Genomic DNA, 27,997 nt, shown 5'->3' on the forward strand with positions numbered 1-27,997 from the left:
TTAAACAAATAGGGCTGTGCAACAAACTGAAGCTCTTCTTCTCATATATCGAAATCAACCAACATTTCTCTTCAACTTTTCACCAGCCACTCACTGCCATTGCAAAGCTTGGATCAGCCAGGACATTTTTAAATATAACTCTGATTGTATTCGTCTGAAAGAAAGAATGTCCTATTCACCTAGGATGGCTTGAGGGTGAGTATATCATGGGGTCATTTTCATTTTTGGGTGAATTATTCCTTTAATGGTTTACTCGTCTAGTGTTATTTGCAGCATCATCCGCCAGAGGGCACCAAACAGCCAAACGTGTGAATGAAAGAGCGTGAAACAGATTTTCATCTACAACTCTATTAACACACTCACTATATGCTTTACTAAACCTCTGGTTTACTGTTCCCTGTGTCACAAGCTCTTTATGATCAGTCACTTTGCTACTTTTGATCTTATTAGGCATGTCATGATTTACAGTAAGAGTGGTTAAACTTGGTATGAGGGAAGACACTGGTATGAAATTGTATCTACTGTAGGTTTATCATAATCATCATAAATGAAACTTTATTCGCAACAGCAGTTCCTATATCAATATCCTAACCAAAAGAATATATACCATAAGCTTTTCTTGAGATCTTTCTGCCTAAAAATCAGAAACAGTGTGTATTATTTTTGCACATGTTGTTTTAGATCACGCATATTCTCACTCGTTTCTTTCAGGATGTTATTAGATGAGCTATTGAATGGTCTGCACATGTCTTACAGATCATTTTGTATTTTAAAATTATACAGTAATTCTAATTTCAAGAAACATGTTCTCACACCAATACATTGAATTGTATTGATACATTTACTGATTACATTTATTGATACAGTATTTGTAATATTATAACAAATATTTTTTAAGGTATTTGTGCCCATCTCTAATTACAAGCCATTTCATTTTCAAACTAACTGGACCTGCTCAAATAAGGCTAAAACTTTTCTCAAAAGTAGCCTATCACTTCTTTTTTTTTTTTTTTTTTTTTGCCCTAGTGACAGCTTTTGAACCCCTTTTCCCTGAGATTGCAGAAACAAAATATCTATTGTTTTCATTTTTTTTATTGACAAACAAGTGCAAGACATTTATAAATGTTTCATTGTGGCTTCTTCTTCTTCTTGTTCCTTAGAACTTTTAAACATATTAAGAGTAAATAGTCATGAGTGTATGAGAACCATTGAGGAAAATAAAACAAATCACTCTGAAGTGAACATATCAACTCATTGTGTTGGATGTGTGTGAGTGTCAGAGACGCTGTAAAAGAACAAAGTACAGGTCGTCAGTCCAGAAATGCTCATCCTCTGTTAGGGAATGAACGGGCAGATATGATGGTTCTCAGATTATTGTGACGGCCAGTGAATCTGTAATCAGAACAGTTTAGACTCCAGGATATTTTGTTGAATCCAAATTTACATTATCTCCTTCCTTTCCTGCTGATTCCTTTATATGTAATTGATATTCAGTCACTGACTCCATTCAGCCTCCCAGTCAGACTCTCTCTACACAGAACCTGATGACACTCATCAAATCTCTCTGGATGATGAGGATATGGCTGAGCCTCAAACACGTGTCATATTTCTGTTCTTCTCAGACAGAATGAGACGAGTGTCTGCTGTGTTTGGATCCAGTGGGAGATTAGTAGTATCTGAAGAAGAGAGAACAAAACAACATTAACCACATATATGTATGTGTATGAACATACACATAAAACAGCCGTTGCAATGGTGTCGAAGTGCATGAATAACAGTTGGTGCTCTGCCGAACGCCAGTTCCACTGATTTGTTCTTCTTTAGACTGTTGACTTGTCACCGTCTGAACAAGCCCGACATAGAAGTTCCTTGCCATAGAAAAGCACCTGTTCAGCGGACAGCATCACAAGCTGCTATTGTGAATGCACCGCTCTGCTGCTTTATGCGTTCCTGTGAGAAGACGCACAAAAGCTGGGCTTGTGAGGCACTGTCAAAAGCTATTATGTATTGGTGCTGTTATATTGTTCATCCAAAGCATCACTGAAATATTTACTGTTTATTTTATTTATTTAAATTAAAAGTTAAATTCAGATCTATCATTCTACTGTTATATTTTTCAATGATCAAGTGACATTACAAAGTGAAACTATTGCAGGTGTTTTAATTGCATGTTTTTTAATTAAAAAAATCTTTCCGCTTTTATAATTTTTAGTGAAATTATTTGGTAGTCAGAGGTGTGTGTGTGTTTGGGGGAGGCAGATTTTTTTGAAAGGTTTAAAGGGGGCGAGCGCAGTCTCGAGAGTACCCCCAGCCTGCGAATTATATTGGAATTGCTCCATTTATCATTATTATTATAATGCCCTCTGAGGGCAAAGGCCCTATTGTTTTCCTAAGGATTATTATGGCTCAAGCCCTGAAAGGGCAAAGTTTTCCTAAGGCCACCGGGTGGCGGTGGCCCCGGGTGTGAGGGCCCTTTCATTGCTGCTTGCAGCTTTGATTGAGACTGATATTGTAACAAAGTAAATAAGTAATATTTTCACTCCACTGTACACTTGTAGATGGTAAGACTGAAATACAAACATACAAACATTCACATGAAGAGATTAATCTTACTGCTTAACATACATGAGGTTGTTCAGTGCGCAGTTTGGATGCTTCATTAGATTATAGAGCATCTTGAATCCTGAGGCTTTCGGGATGTAGCTCAGATCCAGCTCTCTCAGGTGTGAGGGGTTTGAACACAGAGCTAAAGCCAGATAATGACAGCCTTCATTTGTCACATCACAGTGACACAATCTACAAACACACACAGAAAAAATGAAGATATCTGTGATATTAAAACTCAAAACAAAAGCTTGTTAAATCCTTTGAATATTACTCATCCATTTAAAATAAACTGATCAGAGTTGAATATCTCTCATTTCATAAACTGTAAGTTTTGCTGAAAGGAGAATATGGTCACCAGTTGATCTATACAGCCATCTACCAGATACTGAGGATCATAAGCAAATAAATTTGTATCTCCTGAAGGAAACAACCATGTTCAAATAAGTTTGGGTTTTAGGTTCTGAGTAAATGAAGTGCTGGGAGTAACACATTACAGTAATATATATTTTTTTGCTGTAACGCAATAATATGATGCATTACTAATAAAATGTTGGTAATATTATACTCGTTACAATCTCAGTAATGCATGTTACAACAACGCATTTTAACCCTCTGGAGTCTGAGGCTGATTTGGGGCCTGGAGAAGTTTTGACATGCCCTGACATTTGTGCTTTGTTCATAAACATATTAATGGCACAAGTGTCATTACACTGTATTCAGCACAAACTAGGCTACAATAATATGTGAGAAACATGTACGTACATGTTTGTATTTTTGAAGGAATAACATTTATGCGTGGTTATTGAAAAAACAAAAAACTTAAGTCACTGAAATAAGGCCAAAAAAAGTATATTAAATCTGTGTTCACAAGACTTCTGGGTAATGGAGGTTGTAGACTAGAGTTTTTGCTTCAAAATTATGTAAAAAATATGCTGCCTACTCCTTCATTTATAACAATATGTTGATTTAGTTTTTGTAAGACACTTTTTGTCAAGAAACACAGTATGCGTTTAGGCGTGAATCATCGTGAATAATGGGTGATTCTCACCTGAGAAGACAAAAGAATCACATAATAATGACCTGAAATGACTTGCATAATAATGAGGCCTTTCAGTCAGGTAGGCTTTCAGTCATGTCTCAAGCTCATCATATGGTGTATATCAAACATACAGAAAAAACAGCAATACTGTGAAATATTATTACAATTTAAAATAATGGTATTCTATTATATGCTTTAAAATATAATGTATTTCTGTGATGCAAAATGTCTTTAAATGTCAGTTATGTTACCTCTATGGCATTTCATATAGCCTTCATATAGCCCCCAGCTTAAAAGCATGCACATTTGGAGAAATATTGATGGATTCTCAAATGTTTATGTCAATTTTCTATACAGAGGAGTAATATTTATTCAATATTTATTGTCATCACTATGAACGCTGGATACTGTGTTTTCAATTCATACTTGCAGCCGGAGGGCGCTCTGTGCACCTTTAGTCCACAAATTCATTCATCAGTGAGCGTGGCCGCATTAGCGAATAATGAGCTGAATCACGGACTTCTGACATGGCTCTCTTTTCATACAGATTACATAAACACAGAATGTTTGTTTTCGATTTGACTTTAAAACACTATTTAAAACCTGACATTTCAATGTTTCCTTAGACATAAGTCAATTGTTTCTGTCATTAGTATTCACTAAGTTACAGTTCATTTTCTGAGAACAATCAGATTGGACTTCGTTCAGAGGGAGACGAGAGATCACGCATCGTGTTAGTTTTCTTTATTTTACAAAAAGCACAACATTTTGTTTTTACTCTGAGTGTACACAAATAAAAGAAGACATTCTATAGTTTCAATTGATATATTACTTATGTCTCTATGACAAAAAAATGACGGAGTATTTTAAGTCTGTTTTGCTGCAATGTGAAAAAAATCCTGCAAAACACGTCGGCGCGTTACCCGACTCCAGAGAGTTAACCTGAAATTAAGTGGTGTTAGTTGTTTTTTTTTGTTTTTAAGAATTTACCAACAATGCAAAACATTCCAGCACCAGAGAAAAAATTCTGCACTGCAGGTAAAATAGTATGTCTATTTCCTGGTGCTGGAGTTCGATAGTTGAGATGACTGCAGGTCTCCAGATGGACTCTATATCTGTGAGATGGACATACTCCCATTATTTTCAGTTTGTCAGAGAAAAGGACAAGAACGTAATAGTCAAGTGCAATCTATGTGCAACACTGAGGGAACTCTCTACATCAAGAAATAGCACGAGTAACTTGAAGAAACACCTGGACCTGTGCCACGCTAACGTTTGTCTACTTTTGTGATTCTGACAGTGATTGTTACTTATTGTATTGTGCCACGAGCCTTCCTACACAGTCATTATGCTACACCACATCGCCCTGCACTTGATGTATAATGAACAGCAATAAACTACATTTTAGCATTTTAGAATACCTAGTCATACTTCTGTAGTTATTTTGGTGAAAGAAACACAAAAGTAACGCAAAAGTAGTATAACGCATTACAGTTCAGAGACAGTAATGTTGTAATGTAACTAATTACTTTCAAATGACAGTAACTAGTAATTTATAATGTATTACATTTTAGAAGTAACTTGCCCAACTCTGCTGTTGACACTCAACACATTGTTTTCTATACAACAATATCCTTCTTTCCTTTTAGAGAGAGTGACTCTTATACATACATATACAAAATTCAATATTAAAGAATTTACTAAACATTAAATATAATTATAATAGTCATTATTTACAATGTTTCAATATACTGAATGAATCCCAAACCTCAGTATCTCCAGCTGACAGTTTGGGCTCTTCAGTCCATCAGAGAGCAGCTTCACTCCTGAATCCTTCACTCGTGAATTGAAACTCATGTCCAGCTCTATCAGATGGGAGTTTGACGATTGTAGAACTGATGCCATAATTTCACAGCACTGACCAGTGATACAACAGCCTGCCAATCTGAACATAATAATAAAAAACTGAATAATTACACATTCATTCTTTATTTATTGACAAAATTGGGATGTACCTTGTATCATTTTTAAAATATACATGTTCTTTTTAAATTAAAGGTGAATTCATGTTGTCAGCAAAGTTATCTCTACAGTCATTTACCAGATCTTGATACACACACATCATGCAAAATCATGCAAAACATCTGAAAGAATATACTATAGCAATAAGCCCCAAGAAGTTGTGGTTTACAGATTATCTGATCTAAAATCACTGTTAAACATGGCTTCACTGGGATTATTACTTTTTAAAAATTCAGATAATCTGGGCCAGTTGTTAAAAAAAGTTTAAAGCTGCAGTAGGTAACTTTTGTAAAAATGTATTTTTTACATATTTGTTAAACCTGTCATTATGTCCTGACAGTAGAATATGAGACAGATAATCTGTGAAAAAAATCAAGCTCCTCTGGCTCCTCCCAGTGGTCCTATTGCCATTTGCAGAAATACACTGCTCCCGGTAAGAAACAACCAATCAGAGCCAGGAGGAGTGTCTTAGCAGTGTCAATCAAGCTCGCGTGCGCGCTGATCACACTCCTCTCATGCACAGCGCCAGCGCCACATACAGGCGTCAAATTCAAGATTACCGGTGTGCTGCAGCTTTGCTTATGCCGGACAAACAATCCAAACTGCCAATTCCTCGAGTGGCACCTGCTCATAAAATAAAGACGGGTAAACGGAAAAAGACAGATGACGATGATAAAAAAGCCAAAAAGAAAGAATTAGATAGAGCCCGAAATAAAACAAGGGTAAATATCGGAGCGGCTTTTCCGAGGTGGAGGGAGCTACGTGACCTGAAAGGATTAAAAACCGATGCAGAGTTAGCCACATTTCTGCTTGACAAGTAAGTATCCCTGCTTGATTTGTTTTATTTTTTAAGAACTACACAACTAAGATCATTTCAAAACAGGCCTGCCCGTCCCCTGCCTGATGCTTCCTCTGCGCCCGGTGACTCCTCGAAGTCGCTGTGGGTGTGAATTCCTCGTCGGAGCCCATTGACTCTGTGTCAAAACTCTAGCCGCATAACATACAGATAAAATGTCACGCACTGTGCAAAGCAACTATTGAAACCTGCTAATTCACTGGCTTGTCATGTTGCTGAAATAATGTACTAGCAAACCTTATTTAGCATTACATATCAATAGAATAATTACTTGCATACTGTAACGTTAGTTACCGTAATATTATCTTACTAGCTATTTATTATTTATACAGAAATAGTGCAACACCATATAGTTACATTACATGTATTGCAAAATACGTAATGTTTTGAGGACCAAGTTTGAAGTCACAGTATGGGCAGGCCATAGTCAATGTAAATCATATTGTTGATGTTTCGTCCGTACCAGTGAATGTGCCATAACTGTTTATCCCTTACTAGCCTGCGCGTTCACGGCAGGCTCCGTTGTGATGGGGGAGGAGCTGTGGAGGGAGGGCTGTAGCGCAGCAGAGAGCAGGGGGGAGTGACCTGTGAGTTGTGCTTGTTCAAATTTTCAGGCTAAGTCAATGTTTTCTAAAAACTCCCTACAGCAGCTTTAATCTGGATCAAAAATATCTAGATTTGAAAATCTCATGTTTTTCTATCCAGGATCAGGTAATTCATTTTACTTTTGTGCCGGTTTTTCAGATCACCCTGAACTAGATACACATTTTTCAGATTACCAAATCTGGATTACCAGAGGTCCAAATGGGGTTACATTCACAATGAACACTGCTAGCTAAAGAACAACAGGTGGAAGAGTCAATGTGGGTCACTATAAATGATTTATTTGAAGAGAAATAAAAAAATATAAACAAACAAACAAAAAAAATTCCCTTACAATTTCAATTCCCTTTGAACAATCAGAACCCTATGGAGGCACTAAATAGACATGGTTATGGGAAAAACAAATGAAATGGGAGTTTTAATGCGTTTGTATTCTCTCAAAAATTTTGATTTTCCCCCAAGAAACGCAAAACATTTGTGTGATTTTTTAGACAAAGACGAAACTTTGGGGAATGAAATACCTACTGCGCCACACTGTCCTGTCCTGGTGCCTGTCCTGGTGTAAAGCTTGTCTAGGCACGGCTCAGGATGAGAGGACTTGAGAACCTGGTGTGGGCAGATCCAAGCTATAATATCTAATGATGGTGTACGGGGAGGCCCAGCCAGCAGCATCACAGACCTCTTAAAGGGAAACCCTGATAGCAGGACTTTAGAGGATGCCACTTCTCTAGTTGAGTGAGCTCTTATATCATATGCTGAGGAAATAGCCACCACAATCCACCTGCTTATTGATTTGAGGCAGGGGAACCCTTCTTTAGTGACTCAAAACACAATAATAGCTGGTCTGACTTCCTCCAACCAGAGGACCTCTGTACATAGGCCTCCAGGGCCCAAACAGGGCATAATAAGTGTAGCCTCTCTTGATCAGATGAGAGGCAAGAGGGAGAAACAGAGAGAGCCTGCAGGTCCCCAAATCTTTTGATGGAAGTAAAAGCTAGCAGGAAATCCATTTTAAGAGTCATAAACCTCTCTGACACCTTGTCAGTGGCTTTGAAAGGTGCCAGGGATAACCCCTCTAGAACCATTGCCAAGGCCCCAAATAGGAACACTGGTCTGGATGACAGGCCTCATCCTCCAAGTGCCACAAAGGAAACAAACAATTAATTGGTGTTTCCACAGAAATTTAAAGGTGCGTGGAAGGCAGCTATGGCCACCACATAAACCTATAATGTGGACGGGGAAAGACCACCAGAGAAACGTCCTTGGAGGAACTCCAGTATTGAAGCCACTGGAAAGTAAACTGGGTCCAACTGGTGTTCTCTGCACCATAAAGTGAACACATTCCACTTTAAGGCATAAAGTTTCATTGTGGAGGGAGCAATAGAGTTTAATATGTTCTCAATAACCTCGTTCTTCCACAGCTCTGGCCAGGGGTGGTGTATTAAGCCCCCGGCTTGAGAGAGAAGATCCCTTCTGATTGGAATCTCCCATGGTGGGCCTGCTAGGAGCTCTATGATCTCTGAGAAACAGACTCGGGTCGGCCAGCACAGGACTACCAAAAGTAAACTGACCCAGTCCTGGTGGACCCTCTCTAGAACTCCTGGAAGCAGAGCAATTGGGAGAGGCAAACAGATCTACTTCCACTTGGCTGATCTTCCTCCAGATTAACTCCACTCTCTCAGGGTGGAGTCTCCATACCCCGGGCCTCAGCCCCTGCCTCCACAGGATGTCTGCTCCTATATATTGGTCACTGGGAATATACATTGCTGTGAGAGCAACTTGCTCTGGGATCATAGGAGAACCTGATGCGCCAGTCTGCACAGAGGGCACGCACTCTGACCTCCCTGCTGATTTATGTAGGAGACCACTGACATATTCATATTCATACTAGAACATGATGGTCCTTGAGGTCTGGGAGGAAGCGCCTCATGGCTAGAAGCACAGCCATCATCTCCAGGTAATTTATGTGCCAAGAAAGATGATGCCCTCTCAACAGACCTCTGTTAAAGCGACCAGCCTGTGAGGGATGCATCTGTATTTTCCGCTAACATGAAGCTCCCAACACAGGACCTTGGGACAGGAACCATTTGTTATCACTATTTGACAGTGATAGCTTGGCCTAGCTTGATGTTGGTGACTGCAGTTAAAATGGTCTCTATATGAGCAGGAGACAGCTGTGTCCACGTCATAGTAGAGTCCCACACTACCCCCAGAAATGTAGTTCTCTGCCTGGAAGAAAGTGAACTTTTCTTGAGATTGAGTCTCAACCCCAAGCATCTTATATGACGAAGAACGACATCTCAATGCCAAACTGCCATTTTTTCCGACTGAGTTAGGATGAGCCAGTCGTTAATATAATTTAGTGTAAGAATGTCCTGGAGTCTTTGCATAACTAGTGATGTATCCATACATTTCATGAAGGTGTGAGAGGACAGCGCTAGGCCCAACAGAAGAACCCGCTATTGGTACGCCTTTCCCCCGAAAGTGAACCCCAGGAACTTCTTGTGTTGAGGAAGAATGGCTATGTGGAAATGCACATCCTTGAGATCTGTCATGACAAACCAGTCCTTCTGAGAAAACTGAGTAAATTTTTCTACAGGTCTCATCTGAGGGAGCGAACTCAACAGGGCCGCAACAACTTTGGGTGGACACTGCAATTTGCGTTTGCAGGAAACCAATACGTCCAGAGGCACAAGAGGTGGCAAGAAGTGAAATGCTGTCGCTCCACCACAGTGAGGACCACCCTCAGAGGCCCGTGCATCGTGTCAGGACCTCCTCCCTGAAGCCTTCTGTAACACAGTTCGTAAATATGGGAAGAAGGAGGCAGGAACCGGCGAACGTTCAACATAACTTTAATATAAAATAAAGAACAAAACAAAAGTAATGCCGGCAGACCCTCGCGGACGTCTGCCGGCCACACAAACATAATAAACCATAAAATAATATCCAGGCCTGGTCCTCTCTCGTCCTTCACGGTCGTCGCTCCTCCTTTTATGCTCCTGGAGCTCCTCCGTGAGAGACTGAAGGCCGGTGCGCCTCCCAGGTGATGCTCGTTATCACTTGCATCACCGACCTCGCGCCATTCCCTCACGGCTCTCGCCCGCCCTGCTCGTCACACCTTCCTCGCCTGAATGACAGTCTGCATATCTGTCTTTGGCTTGGAAGTATCTAAATCTAATCTAAATTGCTATCACAATGCGTTAGCATTTTGCTAGCTTATTAACTCTGATCCGTGCCTACCATTTTTTCTCTTGTGCGCTTCTTTTTCTATAAGTCCATCAAACAACTGTGGTAAGTCAGAATCAGTCTACAAACACAGTGAGTCATGTCATGTTCTCCTTTTATTATCACTTGCACTGCCTGTCACATGTTTAGTATGACTTAAAAGTTTTTGTTACGTATCCTAATGAGAAAGATGTATAATAATATTAAGGAGAGGATCTATGACCTCTGGAAGCATCTCTTTCAGTAGCTTAGTTGGTAAAGGGTCTAGCATACATGCTATTAATTTAGATGATTTAATAAGTTTAGACAATTCTTCCTCTCCTATAGCAATGAACGAATGGAATTTTCCCTCAGGGACACTACAATGCACTGTCTGATGTGATACTGTAGTAGACGGTTGCATAGTTGTAATTTTCTCTCTAATATTATCAATCTTGTAAGTAAGGAAGTTCATAAAGTCATTACTGCTGTTTGTGAACGTCTGGGGTTGAAGCTTTATTTCTTGTTAATTTAGTCACTGTATCAAATAAATACAGAGAATTGTGGGGTTGTGTTTATTTGAAAAATAATCATATCTAGCAGTTTTTAAGGCATTTCTGTATTCAATCATGCTCTCCCTCCACGATATGTGAAAAGCTTCTAGTTTTGTTTTTTTCCAGCTGCGCTCCATTTTTCTGGCTGCTCTTTTAAAGGCCTGAGTAGTACTAACTCTGATAGAAAATCAGCAATTATTCAAAGGCAAATTATTTTAACTTCTTGGAATTGCTTTAAAAGAGATAGATTGGAATGACAATGTTTGACATTGTACTTGCAAGTTCACACACCTCTTTAATGTTAATTTTAGTGATTTCCAACTGGCGAAGTCGACCATCATTAGTGCTGACGTGAATAATAATCTTAGACAATTTACAATTAGCATTAGCCAGCATTTTTAAATTTGCTTTGATGTCAGCTCCCGGCAAACATGTGACTATGGTGGCTGGTGTCTCTATTTTCACGTTCCGTGTAATAGAATCGTCAATAACTAGGGCACTTTCAGGGTTCACTTACAGGATTCTCAGTGGGTGTGTCACTGAATGGGGAGAACTTTTTTGATGTTCTAATCAGAATGGAAGAGCAGTGTTTTGTCCCACGAATCGCGCTCCCCGAGCCTGGCCAATCTCATTGAACAACCCATTTTCAAGATTTGATCCAAGCATATAGCCGAAATCTGATCAGTTTACTTTAGAACAACTGAGCCCAGCTTGTTAGGAGAGAACTCCATTTACTGAACTGAGGTTGTCAGATGAGAAAGAGACACAAAATGTGCACAGCAATGGGTCTCCAGAACTGGAGCAGACAACCACTGTTTTTAGAATGTTTTACAAGACCTTTGAACATGACTGGGCCAATCATAATCAAGGACTGGAACAAACAGTTTTATTAAAAACATTTTCCAACACAGTTCAACTTTTAACTCTGGTCCCATTTTTTGATTGGTCAATCTAGTGTTCCACTGGTGATCTAGTAACAGCTGTGATGTGAAACAACTGTTCAGCAGCTACTGTGTTTATCAATGCACAATGTTTATCAATGCACTATTAACCTTAGTTTTCATGTCACCACTAGATCTACAAGCAGATGCTTCATGGATGTAACTACTGAATGAATGAATGAATGAATGAATGAATGAATGGATGAATGAATGAATCTCAAACCTCAGTATCTTCAGCTGACAGTTTGGGCTCTTTAGTCCATCTAAGAGCAGCTTCACTCCTGAATCCTGCAGCTCATTGTCGCTCATGTCCAGCTCTATCAGGCGGGAGTTTGATGATTGTAGAACTGATGCCACAATTTCACAGCACTGACCAGTGAGTTTACAGCGTTCCAATCTGAACAGAATAATAAAAAACTGAACAATTACACATCCATTAACAATGGTGTAAGACAGCTGTGGCTAACCTTGGTCCTGAAGATCCACAGTCCTGCAGAGTTCAGCTCCAACCTTAATTAAACACACCTGAACAAGCTAATCAAGGTTTGAAAGGTTGCTAGAAAGCTATAGGCAGGTGAGTTTTTATCAAGGTTAGAGCTAAACTCTGCAGGACTGAGGCTGTCCAGGACCGAAGTTCGCCAGCCCTGGTGTAAGGCAATGAAGTACAAATACTTTGTTTCTGTACTTAACCATACTCTAAATTAGAGGTGTGCAGCAGAGACAATATCTGTATCTGTATCTGTACAGATCCGCAAAATTATTTGTATCTGTATCTGTTTTCGGATAAAACCGGAAGTGGGCAGGGCTTTACCTGGAAGTTTGTACAATGACTTGAGAAGACCATTATGTATATGTAGCTTATCATATCATACAAAGTTTAAATCATTTAAACAGACATATCATATAGTAGAAACCATAGGCTATATGCATCTTAGCTGATTATAGGCTACTATAGCTGCTTTGGTTGTGATTAAATATTTTATTTATCCTATAGAAAACAATTGTAGAATTAGTTTGCTTACTATAAAAGCCAAAAGGGTTTTGAGGCCTCATGGCCTACGTAACTGTGATTACAAGGGTCAAATGTATCTGAGAATTTAGCTTGGCCACTGAACATATTTTGCTTAGTCATGCATTTTTCCAGTAAACAACAGGTGGGTGTGAAATGAATAAGACCATTGTTAAAAGGTGTCACTTGGAGGCTTCTTGCCTCTGGGCAGTGTTGATTGTCCTTTTTACAATGTTACATTTTGCCAATGAGAAAGGGTTGACCATTACAATTAGGGAGTAAGGCAAAATAAGTAGAACTTAGTTGTGGGAAAATCGGAGGGGTGAATCTTACCAGAGAATTATGCCACTTTGCCAGAGACCGATTCAGATGAACAACTGGCATCTCACTTTGTTGTTTCTACAATAAAATCAAAATCTTTTGAGACCTAGAACTTTGACACTGTAGAAATTACTCATTTCAATTTTTTTTTTTCAAGAAAATTTGGGCAAATATCTTAAATATCTTTTTCATTAATTTAATTAAAAAAGAAATTCAATAAGGAAATGTTTCAGTCTGTCAGAAGTAACCATAGCCCTACATAAATTGTATAAGAGTTAATTGTTTTTACTTTTATTTTGTTGTTATTAATATTAGTACTGTACTCAAAACCAATGATATACTGTAAAATATTTAGCATATTATATATTATTAATGATTACTTTAATTTAGAAAAAAGGACAAAACGGTTGTGGACAAAATCGTGGACCAAACGGTCACTCTTTGTAAACTTTGTTCAATGTGAGCACCGAATGCTCTATGACTAGTCATTTATGGTACAATCTAGAGCTTAGATCGGGCCCAACAAATCAAGCCCGACCCTACCCGAGCCCGAGCACGTTGTGTCCGAGCCCGGCCCGGCCCGACACGTCCACTGTAATTATGAGCCAGAGCCCGATTTAAACCCGACCATTTTTAATATGTGGGCCGTTATAACCAGGGGCGGCGCCAGATTTTTTATTTTTTTTTTAACGCAGGTGCTGCTGTGCTAGATCATTTAGGCTACAGGGGGGAGCTGCGCAGTTATATAAATTATATAAATACTATTAATAAATGAGCAAAAATTGGCCACTCAATATTAAATATTAAATTATTTTAATTATCATAATTAAAGTTTTAATTTTATTAAATTGAACAAGCTCAACATTCAGCATTCAATCAAATATTCTTAAAGATTAATTATTATTAATAATGTTACTTCAACATATTGTTATTTCAACATAATATATGTGTGAGCAACAAGCAAGATGTGCATTTGTAAATTCGGTGACAGCGTGTGTTACCAGTTTCAAAAGGTGTGTGACCGCGGCGCGCCGGCGCCTCCATGTCATAATTACATTGTCTGCTATATTGCTTTTTATGTATTAAATCGAGGTAATTGGATGATGAAAAATGTATTAAAATTAAGATACAATTTATACTAAACGAAATTCACTTTAAAGAAAATCTTTCTTCAAAACAAAACTTAACAAACTTGAAACTAAATGTGCTTATTTAATGGCTAAAACACGCAGACTCTCTTTTTGTACAAATTGCAGCACATTCATTTAATTCTGAATTTTGCACATGTAAGTTGAAAAGCATTTGTTTGTGCATAGTAAACATATCTGTAACATTTATCAAGTTCATAATTGTGCGTGCATTTATTAATTATTATCTTAATGAATAATACGACAAGGAAGAAGCATGTAAACTGCGTTGTTTGTTTATTAAAACTAGTTTAAAATGTTTCCATACCTCCGATTTTCCTCCAGACTTGCTCAAAGTTAATTCTCCTGTTTTAATTTTTTTCTTTGCTTCTTCAAGCTCCATGTTGTACTTAAGCCTCGTTTACACTGTTCGTATGGCTCCGACAAGGTTTTTTTCCGTCCTCTGAGCAGTGTCAACTCACACCAGAAGCATTTCAGAAGAGAAGCGGCTGGATTCGCGAGACCACTAGATTTGCCTGGCCAATATTGTTTTCGTTAAATTTTTCATGTTTTTAATGGCTAAATGGTTATATTTTGTCCGGTTTGATTGTGTTTATTGCTATGCCATACTTTATTTTGCTGTAGCCATACAGATGAAGTTAACACACTTAAAATTCCAGTTATGGACAACAAAAACAAAAAATGAAATTTCAAAAATTCACTTGAAATTTCAAGTTTTTCAACTTCGAATCTCTTGTCTTCAGTTTCTGTCATTGTAGTGATGTGAAATATCAGCAGGAGTTTACAGGATTATTTTGACTTTATTTTGTATTTGAGCTGCACGTCAAAAATAGGCGAGGCGCCTATCTTTAGCGAAGCGGCGCAGTGAGCCCCTTCTGGGACGCTTCTCAAACGCACCGCGGCGCGGCTGGTGTAAACACGAGCATTGACTAGAGTAGCCGCGAATAAGCTCCGGTAGCCGCGTCGCAGCCGTAACGTGCCGCACACGCGTGCAGTGTAAACGAGGCTTTAAGCTACTGAATAGTACAGCACGCACAGATGCGTCAGATGCGTGTTATAATCACAATTATAACAATAAAAATTACTTTTTGTAACATTTGACACTTTTTTGTCAAAAAGACACCGAAGACCATATAAGGGTTAAACACAGATAGCAACGTGTGCCGTTCAGGTGGGTCGGGTCGGGCCGAGTCCGGGCTCGGGCTCGGGCAGAGAATCTAAGCTCTAGTACCATCACCCAGGTGTTGATAGTGCACAAGTGCAGGTGAGACCTGAACGGCACACGTTGCTATCTGTGTTTAACCCTTATATGGTCTTCGGTGTCTTTTTGACAAAAAAGTGTCAAATGTTACAAAAAGTAATTTTTATTGTTATAATTGTGATTTCATAATATTTAGATATGAAACCAACTAAAAAAAAAATAAATAAATAAATAAAAAAAAATCTTTCAATTAGTCAAACAGCAAATAGTGGTGCTCTGCAGCCATCTACTGGTAAAAGTGATTTTTTTTTTTTTTACTTTTAAAACTGCATTTTCCAAAAGATGGGCAAAAATCTGACACTAAACCATATCAAATTATCCATGTTATCCCCATGAATGAAAGTTACAAATGTGGGTCTTTTATAAAGTGAATTTTACATAAAAATCTGTTTTTGTATGAATTTTTTTAATTATTTATATACATTTATATAAAGATGTGGAGTAAAAACATTAATAAATAGAGTAAAATTACATAAAAAAAAACTATTATTTTGTTACAAAATTACAAAGACTCTGAGTGTACACCCCAAATGAAGACTGCATAAGAGTTAAAATCATTTAAGTCTTGCCCAATTTAAACATTCAAATGCCAAAAGACGTGAATGAGAACTCTGTGAGAAGATTTGTGTGTGTGCACATCCGGAGCTGTCTCAGACAGCACACAAATACTGAGTTCTCTTTCAAGTCTTGTGCTTGAATGGACAAATTCACACAAAAAATAGGTTAACATGCCCGTCTTCATGAGTATCCTAGCAGACATAGTCGGTTATGCCTTAAGTGGACTTATACAGTCGAGAAAGACAACACACAACATGTGTACATTATCAGTATTTTGGATCTGTGCATTCACTCTGAAAATGACAGCAGCCTAATATTACTGCTGTCTGTGTTTTTAGTTAGTCAAACAACAAAAGAAAAATAAATCACTCACTGCTCTTGAATGAATAGCTTTTGTAACTTTAATACAGATTAATCTTTAATTTATACAGTCAAATATGCAGTGTTATTTTACATTTGATTACTTTATTCAATTTCTGTACCTGAAAACTGTTAGACCTACCTGAAAAACCTAAAAAGCACTGTATATTTTATTAGTATCTTTGCTCTATTGTTTTTTTGTATTTATTTGTGCACTTGCTTGTAGTTAAGCCTAAAACCGTGATACAAACCGAACAGTGTGTGAATTTGATGTGCGAGGCCCACGGGTGTGGTTGCTATAGTATGGGCCGGGGTGAATGATTTGTTGTTTGTGGTGTGGGTATTTAAGACAAAAGTTTGCTTAGCTTCGTATATTCAGTTTAACAGCATTAGGTTAAAGAAGGTAAACTGTGTAACTGAACTGCACACATATTTGTGACCCGTGCTGGCAAAATGAGTTCATTAAGCCCTCGTCTAGCGATCCGAATGCTCCAAATAGTAATAAAACATCTAAAATTATCTTTATTTGTACGTTTTCTGAGAGGAGTAACTTTTTCTCTGCTCACTTCTGGATGACTGCCCCTTCTCACCACATGTTGTAGGCCTATCGTAGCAAAGCGCAGCATTCCAGCTTTGTGAATATTCATAGCAAATTCTTGATGACATGAGTCTGAACAAGTGAATGTGATTTTCAAACCCATGCTGATAAAAACAAAACAATCGCACTGACTGACTTTTCCAAAGAGCGGACATGAGACGTGTCTCTCCAAGAGAGCGCAATCTCCACATACAAATTATGGTATTGCAAAATAGCTGTTGGTGAGTAATTATGCAAACATAATATGTTATGTCTTAAATGAACGTTTGGTTAACGGTTGGGAGAAAAAATCTGACATGTAGCCTGTAATATGTGTGTTGCCTACCAGGTGAGGGCGCTAACAGTTAAGACTCCACCGGATAAAGTCACTTGTTATTGACATACATGGCTTCCAGACTCGTTTATAACATAGCCTATCATAATTTTAGATACGTGCGTGCATTACATTAGGTCTTACTATAGGTCTGTCTCAATATTACTGCACTACTGTTTATTTTCATCTTTGTTTTTCAAACGTAAGTTACTGCATAATGCATTTTAGAATAATAATACTGCATACTGCAGATACAATACTGCAGAATAATACTGCATCACAATAAACATAGTCTCACTTTTGTCTATGTCTTTTAACTATTATAGTATTTCGATAGACAAGACATGAACTTTAACCATTGGCTTTTCATCATCAAGTCAGCTGTCACTTTATTTTGTACGAGGCCTTGGGCAGGCCACACACACACACACACACACACACACACACACACACATATATATATATATATATATATATATATATATAAAATATTACAAGCTACAGGCAAAACAAGTGAAAAATGTCAATTTTGGACAAATTTGAGGTTTTCACAAAAATTATTTCATTAGGCCCTCGTCTAGCGATCCCAATGCTCCAAAGAGCTATTAAACACTGAAAAGTATCTTTATTTGTACGTTTTCTGAGGGGAGTACATTTCCTTTGTCTATCAAAACTGCCATTTTCTCTGCTCACTTCTTGACGACTGCTGCTTCTTCTCAGCACAAGTTTGGTATAGTTTTAAAGTGCAGCATTCCAACTTTGTGAATATTCATAGCAAATTCTCCATGGCATGAGTCTGATCCAATGAAATGTGATTTTCAAACTCATGCTGATGTAAACAAAACAATCTTATGTGCGCTAACTGACAGATTTGAAGCGTGCACACAAAGACGTTGCAGACAGAGTGCAATCCCGATATACAGATATACACAGAATTACAGTTTTTCAAAATGTCTGTCTTGGCGAGAATTCACGCAAACATTATTTGTTATATCTAAAGTGAATGTTTGGTTAACTGTTGGGGAAAAACATCTGATCTGTAACATTATATTTGTCACACGAGGTTGCAGCAAAGGATGAGAAAGGATCTAAACGCAGCAGTACTTTTATTTGAACAAAATCCAAAACAGAAACTCAGGGTACAGGAACAGATCAACCAGGTATACGCAACAGAGAACTGACAACTGAACTGAACTAAACACAGGACTTAAATACACTGAACTAACAAAGGAACTAATTAACTAGACACACCTGAACAAAACTCAATCAGTAACCATAGAGACCAACAGAGGAAGAAAACAGGAAATAATTATATTATTTGATTATCATATTGTTTGATTTGCACAATTTGTTATGATATACTACTGTCAGATTATCTAATAATAAAGAGATGGCACAAATTTGTTTATTTTAAAAACATACAGCAAGATTTGACAAGCCATCTCTCATGCGTGGATATAACGGGGAAAAAACATCTCTATTGCAATACATGCTTCTTTGACTTCATCATCATCATTTTGCTTAAAGTGATATTGGAGGACAACATTTTGTTTTCACCTTATTAATAAAATGTAAAATGTGGCAAACAGATGAACCCAGAATATGAATGCAACGTGCAAAGTTTCATGTAAATTGTTTTCCCATAGGAAACCATTATAAAGAAAAACAATTAACAAGGAATTTGGTGCATTGTATTCACATTCTGGGTTCATCTGTTTGCCTGTGTATATCATGCATGTACATTAAGCATTTTCATGTTAAGCGTTTTAGAATGTTGCACTGTTTTTAGTGACTGAAATATTAAGGTGGGTGTTGTTTAAGGATTGAATGAATCTCAAACCTCAGTATCTCCAGCTGAAAGGTTGGGCTCTTCAGTCCATCTGAGAGCAGCTTCACTCCTGAATCATGCAGGTCATTTTTACTCAAGTCCAGCTCTATCAGACTGGAGTTTGATGATTGTAGAACTGATGCCACAGTTTCACAACACTGACCAGTGAGATAACAGCGTTTCAACCTGAATAGAATAAAAAAAGACGGAAATTACACATCCATTTTATTTTATTTATATTACTTCAAAGCTTAATCTAAAGTTGAGAACAATAACATGATAGACTTTACAGGTTCTCTTTTGTATTACTTAATACTGACAAGTCAAATTTTATGCTTTAATGAAAATGGATTAAAGAAAATCTGGCACTGGATTTCTAGCCTAAACTGTTTTAAAATGATAAGCAAACAGTAGCTGTCCATCACATTCTCTTGGGCTATTGTTTTCACTTGGTTTATAAAACAAATCATAGGTTAGGTTGGGACAGATAATTCACTAATAAAAATGTTACTAGAATTTTGCTGAATTTGTGAATCTATAATGTTTATTTACATTTATCAGCACTAAACAACATGGAGAAATAACCTCATATATGACCCTGGACCACAAAACCAGTCATAAGGGTCAATTTTTTGAAATTGAGATTTATACATCATCTGAAAGCTGAATTAATAAGCTTTATATTGATGTATGGTTTGTTAGGACAATATTTTGCCGACATACAACTATTTGAAAATCTGGAATCTGAGGGTGCAAAGAAATCAAAATATTGAGAAAATTGCCTTTAAAGTTGTCCAAATGAAGTATATTTACGGTAGGAAATTTACAAACATCTTCATGGAACATGATCTTTACTTAACATCCTAATGATTTTTGGCACAAAAGAAAAATCGATAATTTTGACCCATACAATGTATTGTTGGCTATTGCTACAGATATAACCATGCGACTTTTGACTGGTTTTGTGGTCCAGGGTCACTTATACCATCGTAGACTCTGTAGCATCAGCCCTGATGTGCGGGAGTGACAGACTTTATTTATTTATATCAAATAACTTATTAATATTTTATAAGTATTTCTCTTTTTTTGGTCTTATCTTGTGAGGTGCAACACATTTGTTATTGATGCATTAATATTAGGATATGTTTGTCAGATTACACAATCAGATCATTTTGTCATTGTCTTTAATTTCAAAACTCATATATAAGATAATTACATTGAATAACCTGTTTGATTTGAGTAATCATACCTTATTGTGTATCAAATGAACAGAAAAAAAAAAACACATCTGAATCTCAAACCTCAGTATCTTCAGCTGACAGTTTGGGCTCTTCAGTCCATCAGAGAGCAGCTTCACTCCTGAATCCTGCAGCTTATTGTAACTCATGTCCAGCTCTATCAAGGGTGAGTTTGGTATCTGCAGGGCCAAAGCCACAGTTTCACAGCAAGTGTCATCAAGTTCACGTGAGGATAGTCTGTAATAACAGGATATTTGTCCATGACATTTATTGCGTGCTTATCTTGTAGGAACAATGTGTGTAGTAATAATGAAGGGTTGTCATTTTTTTCTGTGAACATTCAAGTTTTCTGGGGAAAAATGTCATGTATGCTGGAACTAATGTGACAGTCAAGTGAAATCAATTTTAAAATGTATGTCTATGTTTAGTAAATCCATTTTAGTAAATACAGCTTTTACTCTCCAAAATCAATAAAAACATGATACTTCACACTGCATCTTACACCAAAATTGATTTTCAGAGTTAAAAACTTTGTTAAACAGCTGTCAGCAGGTTACTTACAATGCTCTTCTGCAACGTCTTACAGCTGGCAGGAGATTCACATGGCTTCCCGATGATGTCTTGTACATCATCAAGTTGAGCTCATCCAGCACCTCCTCTGACATCAGCACTACGTAAGCAATCAATGAGTACATGGAAGATGAGAGTCTTCTTCCTGGAGATGATCTGATGTATCTTTGGATTTCTGTATATAATGAATTGTCATTGAGCTCCAGTAAGCAGTAGAACAGGTTGATTGAAGTTTCAGGTGAGATGAGCTTCCTGCTTTGTAATTGTTCTTTAATGTGTTTGGTTATGACTGTGACGCTGTCTTTGCTGTCTTCAGTGTGTGGGAACAGGCCTCTAAGCAGTTTCTGATTCGATTCCAGTGAAATGCCTAGCAGAAACCGTAAAAATAGGTCTAAATGTCCTTTCTGACTTTCTATTGCTTTCTCAACAGCCATCTTTAGAAAATCATGTGAAGCACCTGCGTTGTAGAAAAACTGCAGCTCATCCATATTCTTGTTCAGGTAGCAGAGGAACACGTGCACTGCAGCGAGGAACTCTTGAACACTCAGATGCACAAAGCAGAAGACCTTCATCTCATGGAGTCCAGCTTCTTGTTGAAAGATCTCAGTGAGCATTCCTGTGGACTCAAAATCTTCACTTACATCGATACCACATGCTCTCAGATCTTTCTCATAGAACACAATGTTTTCTTTCTTCAGCTGTTCAAATGCTAGCTTGGCTAACTTCAAAATCATCGTTTTATTGGAATCTAAGAGCTTGGTACGTTCTCTTTCTGTTTTTCTGTCCCACTTCTGGCTCTTCATGTTCATCTGTATCAGCAGGAAGTGGATGTACATTTCGGTGAGTGTTGTGTTGATGTTATCTGCATTGTTCACAATAGGAATATCCTGAAGAACAGTGGCTGTGATCCAACAGAACACGGGAATGTAACACATGATGTACAGACTAGGAGATTTCTTAATGTGTGAGATCATTTTGGAGGCCTGAGTCTCATCTTTGATTCTCTTTCTGAAATACTCCTCCTTCTGCCGGTCAGTGAATCCTCGCACCTCTGTGAACAACCCTACATACTCAGGAGGGATCTGATTGGCTGCTGCTGGTCGTGAGGTCACCCAGACGCAAGCTGATGGAAGCAGAGTCCCATTCACCAGACTTGCAAACAGTTCATCTACAGATGATCGCTCCTCAACACACATCACCATTCCACTGTCAAAATCCAAAGTCAGTCGACTCTCATCCAGTCCATCAAAGATAAACGCAAGCTTACAACTATATATCTTACATATCTTTGTTGTTTCCAGGTCCTTCAGTTCAGGATTAAATCTCTGCAGAAACTCATGCAGACTGATCTCTCTGTCTTTAATGCAGTTAATCTTTCGGAATGGAAGCAGGAAAACACAGTCTATATCCTGATTGCCTTTTCCTTCTGCCCAGTCCAGAATGAACTTGTGCACTGATACAGTTTTTCCAATGCCAGCAATGCCTTTGGTCAGCACAATCTTTTTCTTATTTTTGTTCAGATTAAATACATCATTGCATTTGAATGGCCTGTCTTGTGATTTATGGGGTTTAATGGCTTTATCAATCTGCAGAATCTCATGTTCTTGATTGACTTCTTTAAGATCCCCCTCCGTAATGAAGAGTTCTGTGAAAACATCCTTGAGATGTGCTTCGTTTTCCTTTTTACACTCAAAAATGTGTTCGACTTTCTCCTTCATGTTCATTTTGTGAGTTTTCAAGAATTCCCGCATCCAGACATCATCTGTTATAAAAAAAATAAACAGGAAAAGATTTAAACAAAACAACACTAGAAAATTAAACACAAAGGTTTTTCAGATTAGCATGATTATCATTAAAATCAACTGGTGCAAACATATGGTATTTAAATTCATAGTACTGAAAGCAGTTCTGTTCTTTTCTGAGATCAATATATATCAAACATGCTAAAATAATTTCTGGTCCCACTGTAAGGTCATGTTTAAGGATAATTCACCTTGTTTTTTTGTTTGTTTCTCAGCGGATTCTAATGATTTTTGCACTGTTAAGAGGGAGAAAAAAAGAGACTTTATGTTAATCAAAGTATCCTGCATCGTGTTTCAACACTTCAGTAAGCAACACAACTATTATACTATTAACGAAATCGGCATATTAGAATGATTTTCTGAACGATCATGTGACACTGAAGACTAGAGTAAGGATGCTGAGTAATAATGCTGAAAATTCAGTTCTGAAACTTTTCCTGTGTTGGCAACATAGAAACATGGGGGCAGTCGTTGACCTAATGATTAGACAGTCAGACTGGTAACCCGAAGGTCTCGGGTTTGATTCTCAATACTGGCAGGAAATGACAGAGGTGCCCCTGAGCAAGGCACCTACCACCCCAATCGCTCCCTGGGCGCCACAGCAAAAATGGCTGCCCACTGCTGCAGGTGTGTGTACTCTAACTTGGATGATTTAAATGGGACAAATTTTGAGTATGGGTTACCATACTTGGCCTTCACACATCACTAAAAAGTAATTTGTACAATTTTCAAAATATTTTAACTATTTTTGATCAAATAAATGCAGGCTTACAACATAAGAATCCTTTATAAAAAAATCTGAATATAAATTTCTATGAATTTATGCTGCCTCTTGTTCTCTATTCTTTCTTTATTACCTTCAGTGTACTTGTTCTGTAACTCTTCAGCCAGCTGGTTCTGGTTCATCTTCCTCAGAATTTTCAATGTGATCTTCACAGCTTCTTCAGCTCCAAAACGCTCCATCATTATGTCCACTATGTCAGTGGCATCAGCATTCTCCAGTTTACCAGCTCCAATGGGTCCATCTTGTTTTAAGCGACTCCTAAATTTCTTTAGATTGCTTCGTTCCAGGTCTTCTAGAATATCTTGAAGCAGCTCTAAAACAGTTGCCATCTTTCTTCATGGACTGTTGGAGCAAAGAAAAAGTCTAATAGTTGCACTTTTATGGCAGAGATCTCTGCAGTATTTGCAAATAAATGTGCGTAATGTAATTACACTGTGATCAGATCAACAATTATGAAACATTAAAAAGATTAAGACAGATGTGCGATCAAGATTCAGATTTTAATCGGCTGGCTATGAATATGAAATATCGTTTTAAACAGAGAGGTTATCAAAAAAGAGTGGTCGACCAGGCTTTGAATAAAGTGACACTACTACAAGAGGATGACCTTCTTAACTCCCTGAGGTCTGAAAACGCGCCGGCGCGTTTTGCAGGATTTTTTTCACATTGCAGCAAAACAGACTTAAAATACTCAATTAAAATTAAATTAAAAGTCATTTCTTGTCATAGAGACATAAGTAATATATCAATTGAAACTATAGAATGTCTTCTTTTATTTGTGTACACTCAGAGTAAAAACACAATGTTGTGCTTTTTGTAAATTAAAGAAAACTAACATGATGCGTGATCTGTCCTCTCCCTCTGAACGAAGTCCAATCTGATAGTTCTCAGAAAATGAACTGTAACTTATGAATACTAATGACAAAAAAAATGACACTTACATCTAAAGAAATGTTGAAATGTCAGGTTTTAAATCGTGCAAGTCAAATCGAAAACAAACATTCTGTGTTTATGTAATCTGTATGAAAAGAGAGCCATGTCAGAAGTCTGTGATTCAGCTCATTATCCGCTAATGAGGCCACACCCACGGAGCGAGCACTATTCAGACGCAAATTCAGAGGCAATACATGCATTCATCGTCTCAATCGTGTATTTATTGCCTTGAAAAGTGTTTAAAGCAATGGTTAGCAATCTCTAGAAGACATGCCGTTAGTTCCTAGTTCCTTTTCTTCTTTATGAATTTGTGGCCTAAAGGTGTACAGAGAGCGCCCTCCGGCTGCAAGTATGAATGGAAAACACCATTCCTGAAATGTCCTCTTCTTCTTTAGAATAATTTGTGGACTAAAGGTGTACAGAGAGCGCCCTCCGGCTGCAAGTATGAATTGAAAACACAGTATCCAGCACTCATAGTGAGGACAATAAGTATTACTTCTCATTATAGAAAATTGACATAAATATATAAGAATCCATAAATATTTCTCCAAATGTGCATGCTTTTAAGCTAAAAGCCTATATGAAATGCCATAGAGGTAACATAATTGTTCAGACACTTTGCATCACAGAAATACATTATATTTTAAAAAATATAATAGAATACCATTATTTTAAATTGTAATAATATTTCACAGTATTGCTGTTTATGATGAGCTGAGACATTATTAAAGAGGGTTTTTTTCACAGCCTACCTGACTGAAAGGCCTCATTAATATGCAAGTAATTTCAGGTCATTATTATGTGATTCTTTTGTCTTCTCAGGTGTAAATGGCCCATTATTCATGCAGATTCACGCCTCCATGCATACTGTGTTTCTTGACAAAACGTGTCTTACAAAAACTAAATCAATATATTGTTTTATATGAAGGAGTAGGCAGCATAATTTTTACATAATTCTGAAGCAAAAACTGTAGTCTACAACCTCCAATACCCAAAAGTCTTATGAACACAGAATTAATATACTTTTTTTGGCCTTATTTCAGTGACTTAAGTTTTTTGTTTTTTCAATAACCACGCATAAACATTATTCCTTCAAAAATACAAACATGTACATACATGTTCCTCACATATTATTGTAACCTAGTTTGTGCTGAATACAATGTAATGACACTTTTGTCATTTATATGTTTATGAACAACTGAAAAAAGCACAAATGTCAGGGCATGTCAAAACTTCTCCAAGCCCCAAATCAGCCTCAGACTCAAGAGGGTTAAAAAGGAAAGTAAGAAGAACAGCTTCACTCGACCGTATTTTGTTATGGAATTTAGTACTGTCTCACATGAGATTAAGCGTATAATAAATAGGAACTGGGGAATTATCCAAAGTGATCCAAGTCTGCGTGAGATTTTTCAGGAGCCTCCAATTGTGAACTACAGAAAGGCTCCTACAATTAAAGACAGAGTTGTGAGAAGTTACTTGCCTGCTATGAAACGGACAGCATGGTTGGACAGAGAAATACGAGGAATGTTTAAGTGTGGACACTGCAATCACTGTGAGAATGTAACTCAAACCAAATCATTTGTGGATGTGTGCACAAAGAAAATGTATTCAATTAGATATTTTATTAATTGTAAAAGTACATATGTAATTTATAGGCTTCAATGTCCTTGTAACTGTTTTTATGTGGGTCAGACTAAGCGCTGACTGCAAGATAGATTATGGGATCGCAAAAATGCAATTTGTACAAAAAAACAAAGATTACCCCATGGCAGTACATTATGCATCTGTACATGATTCCAATCTGTCTACTTTAAGAATTATTGGTTTGGAAATTTAACTGGATCTATCAGGAAGGGCGATAGATTACAAAGACTTTTACAAAGGGAAGCCTTTTGGATTTTTCAGTTAAAAGCTACCATTTTTCCTGGGTTGATTGAGGAATTAGAACTTCATTTTTGTAAAAGCATTACCATTATGATGATTATTATTATTTATTATTATTATTATTATTGTTATTTGATGTATGTGATTACTGATTATACTTTGTAATAGTTAATGATATTATTGGTAATTCTGTACCTGATATACTCTGAGGAAGGCTGGATGGCCGAAATGCATCAGTGTGAAGCGTTTTAGTCGTTTTTTTAATGTTTCTAAAGTAAGCCATGTTTGAATAAAAGCTTTTTAATATTTTGGAACTGGAAGAAGTGTCTTGGATTCTTATTTATTAGATACAAGCTTGAACCCAACCAAAGAGCACCCTCTGGGACACTTAAACGGAGGTCCTTTCAGCAAGAAGCGCTCCAAGATTTTCTCCTTTAAACTTTTAAGGGCTAAAACAAATTCTTCAGGTTTTTCATGTTCTATGCTCATTATTAGATTATTTTGGTCTGATAGATTCAGTCAGACTTTTGTATCAAGGATCATGATTAGACTCAAGTAGTTTCACATTTTGTCCTAGTTGTCGTTGAAGACTTTTCTTTCACATTTGAAACCAGACTACAATAAAAAATAATATCACAGTGAAAATACTGAAAGTTAATATAGTGATTGTGAATGATACTAATTGATACTAAAAATTAGGAGTAATAACTTTTTCCAGTACAAAACTACATGGAGCACCTGACTGTCAGCAGACACCACACACACACACACACACACACACACACACACACACACACACACACACACACACACACACACACACACACACTCACTCACTCACTCACTCACTCACTCTCTATTATCTGTCAGAGTGTTGTTTATTTAAGTCTCTTGTTGAGAAACAAAGGTTTTTAATTGCTTTAGTGTCATAGACTTTAGACAGGACAGACCCATATTTAATGTTTAACAGAAATGGAAACGAGGCTGTGAGGGAAACTGTATAAATAAATTATACTGTTGTTTAACAAAATGCTGATTGTTCGAATCACAAAACATCTTTTATAAAACAGTCTTGAAAATGACATGTGATCTACAAGCTTTATACAGTGGATGCCACTGTAAAGACTGTAATCTAAAACTCAGAGACTTGTTCTGTCCTCGTAAAAATTCAGTAAAGGTATGCTGCATGAATCTCCTGTGATTACTGCACTCTAAAAAATAAAATCCATAAAAATAGAGCACAATGTACTGTATGAAGTTGACAGATTTTTCCGTATTTATTTTTTACAGGTGTTTTACCTGTATTTTGAACTTTTAGAGTTAACAGAAATGTCAGTAAAATTACAAGATAATGTCCTGGTAATTTTCTGCAAGTACATTATCCGTTTTTTGCAATATAACTTTTTTACAGTATGTAAACATGACTCTAAAACATTGGTCAGTATCTTAAAATATTTATTAACTTACCTTGAATAATGACAATATTTGTAAATGGTTCTTTGTCCTCTGACTCAGCACCTTGCCCAACAAAAGCACTGATCTTCTCTTCACTTCCGTGTTCTCA

The 27,997-nt window shown here is 37.2% G+C and overlaps 1 protein-coding gene across 3 annotated transcripts; it reads right to left on the reverse strand.

Moving 5' to 3' along the window:
- Window positions 1–154: 154 nt before the first annotated feature.
- Window positions 155–27,995, reverse strand: LOC125274459 (NACHT, LRR and PYD domains-containing protein 3-like). 3 transcript variants are annotated; one of them, XM_048200877.1, is made up of 10 exons: window positions 27,901–27,995; window positions 23,690–23,958; window positions 23,024–23,068; window positions 21,022–22,792; window positions 20,524–20,697; window positions 19,235–19,408; window positions 12,050–12,223; window positions 5,415–5,591; window positions 2,626–2,796; window positions 155–1,950 (listed from the first exon to the last, which is right to left on the reverse strand). In XM_048200877.1, exons 2-10 carry the CDS (start codon window positions 23,943–23,945, stop codon window positions 1,941–1,943), a joined length of 2,952 nt encoding a protein of 983 aa, XP_048056834.1. In that variant the 5' UTR covers window positions 23,946–23,958; window positions 27,901–27,995; the 3' UTR covers window positions 155–1,940. The 3 variants fall into 3 exon arrangements, with proteins under 3 accessions (XP_048056834.1, XP_048056835.1, XP_048056833.1); XM_048200876.1 differs by having other exon boundaries at window positions 160–1,676; XM_048200878.1 differs by lacking the exon at window positions 2,626–2,796 and having other exon boundaries at window positions 156–1,676.
- Window positions 27,996–27,997: the final 2 nt, after the last annotated feature.

Source organism: Megalobrama amblycephala, linkage group LG8 (genome assembly GCF_018812025.1).
Source record: "Megalobrama amblycephala isolate DHTTF-2021 linkage group LG8, ASM1881202v1, whole genome shotgun sequence".
Classification (NCBI taxonomy): domain Eukaryota; kingdom Metazoa; phylum Chordata; class Actinopteri; order Cypriniformes; family Xenocyprididae; genus Megalobrama; species Megalobrama amblycephala.

What these genes read in the sequence shown, in the direction of transcription:
- LOC125274459 (XM_048200877.1), bottom strand. Translation starts at nt 23,945, where the DNA reads ATGGCAACTGTTTTAGAGCTGCTTCAAGATATTCTAGAAGACCTGGAA. An exon ending in GAAACAAACAAAAAAACAAG is followed by an intron (nt 22,793 to 23,023) that starts GTGAATTATCCT and finishes TTTTTATAACAG; the next exon opens with ATGATGTCTGGATGCGGGAA. An exon ending in TGTCAGCTGGAGATACTGAG is followed by an intron (nt 2,797 to 5,414) that starts GTTTGGGATTCA and finishes GTGTGTTTGTAG; the next exon opens with ATTGTGTCACTGTGATGTGA.